At 40.5% G+C, this 10,863-nt stretch overlaps 1 protein-coding gene across 1 annotated transcript; it reads right to left on the reverse strand.

Moving 5' to 3' along the window:
• Positions 1-6,179: 6,179 nt before the first annotated feature.
• Positions 6,180-7,136, reverse strand: LOC138990919 (olfactory receptor 6B9). Its single transcript, XM_070383103.1, has one exon. The coding sequence runs from the start codon at positions 7,134-7,136 to the stop codon at positions 6,180-6,182; it is 957 nt and encodes a 318-aa protein (XP_070239204.1).
• Positions 7,137-10,863: the final 3,727 nt, after the last annotated feature.

A 10,863-nucleotide genomic window follows, 5' to 3' on the forward strand; every position in this document is an offset into this window, starting at 1 on the left:
GGTGAGATTCCATAAACAACCGTGTCTCACTTTCGATCCCACCTGAAGGTAGGAACCCTCACATCCAAGGGCAGCGGCTAATTTCCAGATTTCTGTTTGGAACACTTTAGAGCCGCCTAAATTCCAAATACGGGATGCAAAGTTCCTATTGTCCTGAGCTCCAGGGTCTCGGGCCGAGTCTGGAGATCAGTCCCACAATGACTCATTTGTCCCAAATATGTTATAAACTGTAGCAGTTCCATCTCGACACAGTTTCCATGGTGCAGCAGTGACTCTTCCCCTTGTTCCAAAGTCGAAGAAAGGGATATCTAAAGGACCAGTTCCATTACGACGTTGAGGAGTTCCAGATTCTTTCGTTACTCCAGGAATGTCCAGGTTCCAACTACTGTCAGAATTGGCATATCTTGCCTCCCCAACAAAAAGGCATCCTGTTGAATTAAAATATCTAGACAGACAGATAGGTAAACGATCAAACACTCCATGATAAGAGAAATTAACTTGATTAGGAATAATACGTTTATCTGAAAAACCACCTGAAGCCACAGTATCATTAGTGTACATGAGAATGGACCGACCCTCCCAGCCCACCGGTTGGAGAAGGGGAGGGTCGGGAAAATAAGCCCAGTAAGCATTTGAATATTCTTTAGAATGTGCAGTATTAATCTGATTTAAGATAATAAATAAGGTTATCAGGAAGCTTAAAGGCGATATCGGATCGCCCTGCACAGCAACACGATTCTGTGCCTCTCGCATCAATGCCTGGAGTTGTTGTCGAGATGGTAATTCATCATGCTCTTGAATCGTCAATCTCCTCATCTGGTTTACTAGAGATCATCTCCGCCGTGCGTACCAACCTTTCTGGCAGCCAGCGCGGCACTTCGGCATCCTGTGGGAAGACACAAACATGCCCTCGTCCCCAAATTATTACAGGATCTGGTCCATACCATTTTCCCACAAGTGGGTCTTTCCAAAAGACTTTAGGTCTTATTGTTTGCGCATCAAAGTTCCAAAATCGCTGTGCTGCTGAACGGCCACATATATCCAATTGTAAAAAATTTAGAACAAATAAAGCATGGTTTAGAGAGTTGGAGGGGGTATTGAGATACAATTCCCCCTTCTTTAGTTTTTGCAATTGATGTTTGAGAGTTTGATGTGCCCGTTCAATGATTCCTTGACCTTGAGGATTATAAGGGATACCTGTTTTATGTGAGATAGACAATTGCATACAAAATAGTTGAAAATTTTTTCCAGTGTATCCTGGACCATTGTCTGTTTTTATGGTTTTAGGGGTTCCCATAACAGCAAAACATTTAATGCAATGAGCTATACAATGTTTGCTAGCTTCTCCGGATTGTAAAGAGGCATGTAAAAAGCCAGAGAAGATGTCAACAGTAACATGAACAAATTTTTGTTTACCAAATTCAGGAATATGAGTAACATCCATTTGCCATATGTCGTTTGGCAACAATCCTCGGGGATTAACTCCATAATGGGGGACACTAAAAAGTTGAGGACATGCTTGACATTGCTTAACAGTCTGGCAGCTTCTCAAGTAATGCCAAATTGAAGTCTTAAGCTATTGCTATTTTGATGGTGTAAGCTGTGGGAAGTTTTTGCCATTTGTTCCAATGAAGGAAATATCATACATGTAGCTTCGTCAGCCAAAGCATTGCCTCGTGCTAAAGGTCCAGGAAGTCCAGAGTGAGCACGAATATGACCGAAATAGCATTTATTAACTCTGGAGCAAATTAAATGTTGTATATCACGAAAAAGAGTTTGGATAGTAGAATTCAGGATACCAATAAATGGAACAGTTTCAATAGTGTTTAAGGCTCTTATGATATATTGACTGTCAGAATATAAATTAAATGGAGCAGAGATCTGTAATAAAGCCTGAAAAACGGCAAATAGTTCTACTTCTTGAGCAGACTTATAATTAGTACGCCAGGCAGCAGTATTGTCCTATATAATCAAACTAGCTATTCCATTAGAAGAGCCATCAGTAAATACAGTTAGGGTGTCAGCAAGGGGCTGAGAAACAACGATTTTTGGAAAAAGAAATTGGTGATAGTGAGCAAATTGCAAAATTTTATCCCTTATCTTGCTTTTGTTGTTGATACAGTACTTCTTTGACTGTCTTTCCTTGTAATGCCGCAGCCAAAGTTATGCCTTGAACGTACGAAGGGCTGATATCGGCACAAATCTGTACATAATCGGATAAGCCTCCCTTTTTCCTGTAAGGTCTCAAGGCAGCTTGACAAGTCGAATTAGCATTCTCATAAGCAAGCTGTTTAGCCAACACCATTCCCGCCTGCTCATCCCCTATCATTTTACTAATTGCCTCAAGCAGGCGGGCAACAAAATCCTGATATGGTTCATCCGGCCCCTGGAGAATTTTAGATAAATCTTCAGTCTTTTTATCAGAATTTGGAAGTTTTTTCCATGCTTGTAGAGCCGCAGCACTAATCTGAGGGTAGGCTCCAGGCAAATAATTAAGTTAATTATTAGTGTCTCGATAATCTCCCTCTCCCACCATCATTTCATAAGTGGTATTCAGTCCCTGTCGTCAATTGATATCAGCTGTGATCCCACACTGCTCAGCAAACTCAGATTTCCATAGTAAATAATCTCCTCCAGATAAGCAAGCCCGAGCAACCTGTTTCCAATCATTAGGTGGCAGATTTTGATTTCCTAAAGCCTCTATAAGAGCCTGAGTAAATGGCGCAGTTGGGCTGTATTGTGCACAAGCCATTTTAAACTCTTAGTTGCTTAAAGGGTAGCGGTTCATAATACCTCTGCTGTTGAGCATTTTCAAATACTGGATAGATTCCTGAAAACCCGGGAATATGTTCTCCTTCATCATTAGCTCCCTTAATCGCTTGTTGAAAAGGAGATAATAATATCTCACTTCTAATTTTTAGGTTTTCACCGGGCAAAGAAGCAGGGATAGATATAAGCTCTCGCGGTTCTATGAAAGGCGGAGGTGGATCAAGCCCAGCAAGAACCGAGGGAGGACATGCTGGAGGCACAGGCTGACTGGAGTGGGAGTCTCCCTGTGCTTCCTTTTTTACTGCTATAACAATTTTCTGAATTAAATTCTCCAGCTGTTCTTCGGAAAGCCCTGAATGCTTTAATTCCCCTTTTCCTGTGGGGGGTTGCATGCTAACCATCATCTCCCAAGGCATATCCTCTCTATGATACTGAGCCACTTGTTCATTTAACTCTTCCTGTTCATCAGAGCTTAACACATCATCATTCCCTCCAGCCTTACAAGCTGTTCCCTCAGGCATGGCATAAAGCGGCTCAGGCGGAGGGGCGGAAGGCTCTGCAACTTCGGGTTCTGTGAAATCCCCGAGGGCCGTCTGAATCTTATGTCCCTCATGTTCAGGATCCAGACAGTCTCTTATGCGAGTCCACAAAGAAAAAGCATCCACAGGGACACGATTGGGACCATGTAAGGAGTAATATGTCTGCAATTGTTTTCCTACTTTCTTCCAAGTTTCCAGACTAACTGTTCCTTCCTCTGGAAACCAAGGACAAACATCTTTTATAAAAAGTAAAAATTTCTCTAACTGTAACTTATTTACATGAATTCCCCTGCCTTTTAACATAGTTTTCAACATATGTACAAATAACTGGCGGCTATTGCCTTGTCCCATGATTTATTACTCTCGACAATAACACTCCCTGCCCTTTACTTTAATTAATTAGGAATTCCTCGTTACTTACTTCAATCTTAGCAGGCAGCGGCCATCGTCGTGCTCCAATTCCCGAGTCCCTGACCTGCTGGTGCCAGCCGGCAAAGTCGATCAGGTCCCGAGAACGTGCACGGCGTGGCTGAGAAAGAAAACTACAGCAAACTACAGCAAAGATGGGGTCTAGAGGTTCAGACACGTCTCCACGAAGGGACGCAGTCTGACCACGACTTTATTCAGCATCTTATATTTATACAGGAGAGCGTGAGAAAGACAAGACAGTTAGCATTTTTATTGGTTGACCTATACATCTTACAAAAAGTCACAAGAAATCTTGAGAGCATGGGAATGGCACCCTGTTATTATTTCTTACACCAGATAACATTTCTCTGTGTGTGAGAAGTTTGTCCAGAACTCCAGGTGTCTGCAGTAAATAATCGCCTAATCTCTGGGGTGGCGGGACAGAGAGCTATGTTTGCAAGCAAACCCTCAAGGACTGAGGCAGCTCCCAGAGCTGTGTCCTTTAGATAAAGGACCCTGTTCTCACGGGCAGCTCCCCACAGGTGGTAGTGGTGGTAGTTAAGTCTCTCAGTCGTGTCCGACTCTTGCGATCGCATGGATTGCAGACTGTCAGGCTCTTCTGTCCATGGGATTTCCCAGGCAAGAATTCTAGAGTGGGTTGCCATTTCCTTCTCCAAGGGATTCTTCCTGACTTGGGAATCAAATCCAGGTCTCCTGCACTGCAGGCGAATGCTTTACCAACTGAGCTATGAGGGATATTATTAGAAATTATACAGTGGTTAGACTAAAAATCATGAGGGCCAGGAAAGTATATCAGGTTTGGATAAGCTGAAAACTACCACAGTTTATAAAACCAAATTAAAACAATCTTATCTGATATTTTTTCTTAAATTTATTTATTGTTGGCTATGCTGGCTCTTCATTGCTGCCTGGGCTTTCTCTAGTTGCAGTAGTGGGGCTTCTCATTGCTGTGGCTTCTGTTGCAGAGTACTGGGCTCTATTGAAGTGGGCTTCAATAGCTGTTGTAGGTGGGCTCAGTAGTTGCAGCTCCCAGGCTCTAGAGCACAGGCTGAATAGTTGTGTCTCATGAGCCTAGTTGCTTCACAGCATGTGGGATCTTCCCGGATCAGGGATCAACCTGTCTCCTGCCTTGGCAGGCAGATTCTTTACTACTGAGACAACAGAGAAGCCCCTCATCTGATCTTATATAAAAACTTAATACAAAATAGGAAGACCATGTAATTATAATGTAAAGCAAAACAAAACAAATATAGTATATAAATTAATAACCCAATTAAAACTTATGAAATGTGGCTTCTAAGTTGTTAAGGTGAAATGGCATGCCTGCCATCCTTAAACTCTTGGCAGAACATATTTTGTTAATTCGCTCATCCAATATGTTTGCTAAGCCAGACAGAATCCATTTTTCCTCTATCATTTTATAATGGCTGAATGAAAGCATGTACTACTTCTTAGCGTATTGCATCCACCATTACAAAATTAAAATAAAAAATTTAGAAGGGAGATGTTCTGGGAAACTTGGAAAAATCTTATACATCCAGGCCAAGTACTGTCTAACAAAAGCAGTTTCGTGGCTCTTGTCAATGCCAATGCTTACTTTACCTGAAAACTAGGGGGCTTTAATGAATTGCTTCTAGTTTTTCTGAGTCTAAGCCCCAACTATAACACCTCCAAAATTATAAATGTAGAAGTTCCAATAAAGGAAGAGAACTAAAGTGTGAAATTATGTATTTTATAAATATATCCCATTTGTTGGAAAATTTACATTGTATGTATTTTATACTATAAAAATTTATATTACATATCATATAATACATTTTATAAGTGGGTTTTATTATAAAATGGGTATTTTATATTATATATATGTATGTATACATATATATGTATATAAAATCCTGTTTTCTCTCTACCATGGTAAGTTTTGCACACTATCTTGCAATGTTTCTTTTGGAGTCTGAAAGGTATTTCTCTCTCATTTTTCCATAGATTTTAAAAAGTAATTAAATGAGATATCATTAAGGTCAATTGATTATAAAAGGAAAAGTCCCCTAACCCACTAGGAGGCAAGCAGCAGGTCACTACATTGACTATTGCAGAACTTCTTTTTGGATATGCCTCCTAAGATAGAAAGGGCTTTTAAAACAAAACAAAATTAAACTGAAAAAATGCCATTAATATAACTCTAAAAACTAGTTGTATAACTATTTCTGAATATCTTCTTGAAAAATAGAATTACTTTATAATGATTTTACTAATATATGTGTTTTAGAGTTCTGATTATTTAACTCTTTGTCTCCTAAAAGAAAGAATTTAATTAATACAAGAAAGAAAAGAGAAATTTCTTTGATATATAACCTCTTATTCCTTAATTATTGTATTAAGTCAGTATGTTTATCATTGCAGATGATGAAAAAAAGAAGAAAATCTGAAATCCGAATTTCTTCAGCAAAGAGAATCTCTCAAGAAAAGAGCTCGGCCACTTGCCATGGTTTTTCTGATGGCATTTTTGACCTCCTTGTTCCTCAGGCAGTAGATGATAGGGTTGAGCATGGGAGTAAAGACTGCATATATGGCTGAGATCAACTTGTTAGAATTGAATGAAGCAATGGCCCGAGGTCGGACATACATGAAGATCACAGCTGTGTAGAAGATGACTACCACCATAAGGTGAGAGGCACAGGTAGAAAAGGCCTTCCGCTGCCCAGTGGCTGAAGGAATGTGCAGGATGGCAGAGACAATGAAGGCATAGGAAAGGACAGTGGCTGAGAGAGGAAACACAAGGATGATGATGGCTAGCACAAAGTCTACCATCTCTGCCATAGATGAGTCCATGCAGGCCAATTTGAGGATGGGGGAAACATCACAGAAAAAATGGTTCAAGATATTATTACCACAGAAGGAAACTTGGGAGATGAAGTATACTTTTGCCAAGGAGACAGTAAAGCCACTCAGCCAGGAGCTGATGGTTAGCTGAACACAAAATTCTGTGGTCATCATAACCGGATAGCGAAGAGGCCAACATATAGCCACATAACGGTCATAGGCCATGGCAGCCAAGAGCACACACTCAGTACAGGCAAGTGACATGAAGAAATAGAGCTGGGTCATGCATCCCAAGAAGGAGATGGTATTGGGACAAAGCAGGAATCCAGCCAGCATCTTGGGAACGGTGACAGATATATACCAGGTCTCCAGAAAGGACATGGTGCCCAGAAAATAATACATGGGCTTGTGCAGGGATCCAGTGACCCATATGGTGAGGATGATGACTACATTCTCCAACAGCACAAACAGGTAGGTGATGAGGAAGAGGAAGAAAAGCAGAACTTGCAGCCAAGGGTAAGTAGGGAAGCCCACCAGGACAAATTCACTGATATAAGTGATATTTTCCTTCCACATAATTAGGACATCAAAAGACAAAAGATTAAATGATGGCAGTACCAGATTGAAGAGTGAATCCACATTGGCACAAGGGGCCCTCAGGCTACATTAAACACAACCCTAGGGTCATAATCTGGTTGTGGTGTATGATTTAGGTCACTGGAGGCCACAGCATCTTCTCCAGAAAATCAGGTGTCAGAACAGGACCTGAAAACAAATAGAACGTAGACACAAAGCTAAGAATCTCAAAGTAGAATCGTGAGGTCAGATTCAGAGTTCAGGCCTTTGGATCTGAAGAGGTCTCCAGGTAGTACTAGGAGGAAATCCTTTCCTTATCATCATATTCACAGATTTCAGGGGCAGCTATAAGGTAGGAAATCATCACAATTAGAGAAAGTGCCAAGGATTGTCCAGATAGCAAGGAAATTTGAAGTCTGGAGAAAATAGCAGAATATCAACTAGGAAAGACCCTCCTGGCCAGAAGAATTGCTGACCCTGGTCTACTCCTCAGCTATGCCCTATGTCTTTTGAAGACACTGGCAACAGTACTTAATAATTCACTGCCTATTTTTAGGCCCACAGCTTTAAAAAAAAAATTGAATAAATTTTTTTCAAAAATTTTTTTCTTTTTTGGTAAACATTTCCCTCTTAGAATAATTAAATATATTTTAGTGTTTTAGATGACTTCTAATAACACTAATGCTAATAATTACATCTTTAATAGCTATACATAATAGTTACATTTATACATATGTAATATTATATATACATATCTGTTAGTTACATATTTTTAGAATAGTTCACAGTTGATCTCAAATTAATCTGTATAATTCATCTACATCTTCTTCAAAGACTGGCTCAAATATTTTATACTTCTGGAAGAAGTGCTACTTGATTAATTCTATCTACTTCCTGACTCTGAAACTCCTTATTATGGACACTACTTGAGGGCAAGTTGCATTTAAGAAGCTGCCTTGGGAGTGGGAAATCAGGAGATTTGACAATTTGAAAGGGTCCTGGGCTTCCCAGGGCCCAATATATAATCTGAAGAAATTTAAAAACACTTTCTTCATCAATGGAGACAGAAGAAAAAGAACAGATAAAAATTGGGTTGAGATTATAAATTGAATGAATTTTAAAAGAGAAACATATTCTTTAAGAAGCCCAATAGAAATCAGGGAACTGGAAAGAAGAATAAGATTTTAAATTTCCTAAGCAGGAGATGTCGGAGAAGGCGATAGCACCCCACTCCAGTACTCTTGCCTGGAAAATCCCGTGGACGGAGGAGCCTGATGGGCTGCAGTCCATGGGGTCGTGAAGAGTCGGACAGGACTGGGCGACTTCACTTTCACTTTTCACTTTCATGCATTGGAGAAAGAAATGGCAACCCACTCCAGTGTTCTTGCCTTGGAGAATCCCCGGGATGGGGGAGCCTGGTGGGCTGCCGTCTATGGGGTCACACAGAGTCGGACACGACTGAAGCGACACAGCAGCAGCAGCAGCAGCAGCAGGAGATGTAGGCGATGCAGCTTCCATTGTTGGGTTGGGAAGATCCCCTGGAATTGGAAATGGCAACCCACTCCAGTAGTCTTGCCTGGAAAACTCCATGGATAGAGGAGCCTAGTGGCCTCAGTCCATGGAGCTGCAGAGTCAGACTGAACAATTGAGCACTCACACACAAATATTTAGTAATTATTTCTGATTTATATGTACTTTGTAGCCTAACCCTCCCACCTCCCCACCCCCACCCCCGCCCGGATCTCTAATAAAGTAGTTGGTTATATGTGTTGGAAAAATTGAAATAAAATGGATTCAAATTTGACTTCTTTCTCCACTCAAAAGCATTATCCTTTAATTAAGCTTAACAACTCTCTCAGGGAGGTCAATTTGCCTGAGAGTGAAGCCCTATGGAAACACATAGCCTAAATCCTATCAATTATAGAACAAGGTTGTGAAGGAATTTTCACATGTGAATGCACACTCACTTGTGTGTGATATTTCAGGAATAACAGAACACAAAAGAGTAATACAACAAGAGACTTGATATGGACAAAAGAAAGCCCAATATTCAGAAGGTACTACAACATTAAGGAAACTGCAGAAGAGTGGGACAAATAATTGGAAGACCTGAATTCTAGTCCACAATCTCTCTCTTATTAACTTTATAATCTGATGTAAACTCCAAGTTACCAAACTTTAATTCCCTTAAAAAAAGGTTATAATACTAAAAAATTCAACAAATTATGGATGCAGACAATTTATAGAATTGTTGAAAAGTGAAAGTGAAGTCGCTCAGTCATGTCCTACTCTTCGCGACCCCATGGACTGCAGCCTACTAGGCTCCTGTGTCCATGGGATTTTCCAGGGAAGAGTACTGGAGTGGGTTGCCATTGCCTTCTCCGTTATAGACTTGTTAGTGGTTAAGATAAAGATCTAGGCTTCCCTGGTAGCTTAGATGTTAAAGAATCTGCCTGCAATGCAGGAGACCAGGGTTTATTCTTGGATGGGGAAGATTCCCTGGAGAAGGGAATGGCTACCCACTCTAGTATTCTTACCTGGGAAATCCCACAGACAGAGATGCCTGACGGCTACAGTCCATGGGTCACAAACAGTCGGACATGACTGAGCAACTAAGCACATAAGATTAAGGTCTACTTCACACTTATTGGAGACTTGGTCCCACATGGCATTTTGAAAGTATAAAGATGAAAAGGTCAAATTTCTATATTCAGATCTTGAGAAGATAATATAAAGAAACAAGCCATTACAGTCCTCTGTGTTACAGCCACAAGTAAGATAGGTAGCCCCTGGGAAGAAGATCTTAACATTGCCTTCAGCGGTGGCCTTCAAAGAAAGCAATAAGGCTTTATCTGCACCTGGGCAAGTGAGCCCTACCGGAGAAAAATCACAAAAGGGGACAGATGATATCAGCATAAATTAATAGTCACATAGCTCAACTGAACCACAGACAATGGCTGGTATCCTACACTATGTTTTAAATTGATTCACTCTCTACATTTCCCAAAGATTTCTTGGTTTTGATCTCTAATCTACCATTCTACTATCTCCTACAACTCTCACCAGACAATTTCTCCTCTTATAAAGACAAACGAGATTAGTTTTCCACTTCCAAATCATTATGTTAAACTCTGACATCTCTGTTCATTCTTTCCTTACTTCTTATCTAAGACTGGTCCCTCTATCTGTTCTACATCTCATATTTCAGGAAGCTGTTGTCAGAAATCCTGTCTCTTTTTGTATATTAAATTCTTTACACAAACATTCATGGAGCATCTATTACATTCCAGGAGGCACTGTTCTAGATGCTTGAAAGAGCTCACTGAACAAAAGAGAGAAAAAAAAAAGGGCAAAAAACTCCTAATCTTAAGAAGTTACATGCTAGTGAAAGGATACAGGCAGTAAATACAGTCCTTCTCAAGACTTTGAATAAATATAATATGGATATAAATGTAGGAGTTGACACTTTCTGTGGAAAAATCAGAGCAAAGTAAGTAAAATTAAGAGTGTGTGGCAGTGTAGCAGGTTCATGTTTTATACAGGATGGTGAGGGTAAGCCTCACTGAGCAGAGTCACAAAGAAGCCAACAGTCATCTGACTGATGAAACAGTTTTCCAAAAAAAAGAGAACAGGTCTCGTAGGGTTGGAGTAGAGTGAGCGGGAGAAGTGAAGTCAGAGAAGTAAGGACAGGTGATGATGAGCAGGTCACCATGAACTTTTCAAGCAG

Source organism: Bos mutus, chromosome 15 (assembly GCF_027580195.1).
Source record: "Bos mutus isolate GX-2022 chromosome 15, NWIPB_WYAK_1.1, whole genome shotgun sequence".
NCBI classification, from domain to species: domain Eukaryota; kingdom Metazoa; phylum Chordata; class Mammalia; order Artiodactyla; family Bovidae; genus Bos; species Bos mutus.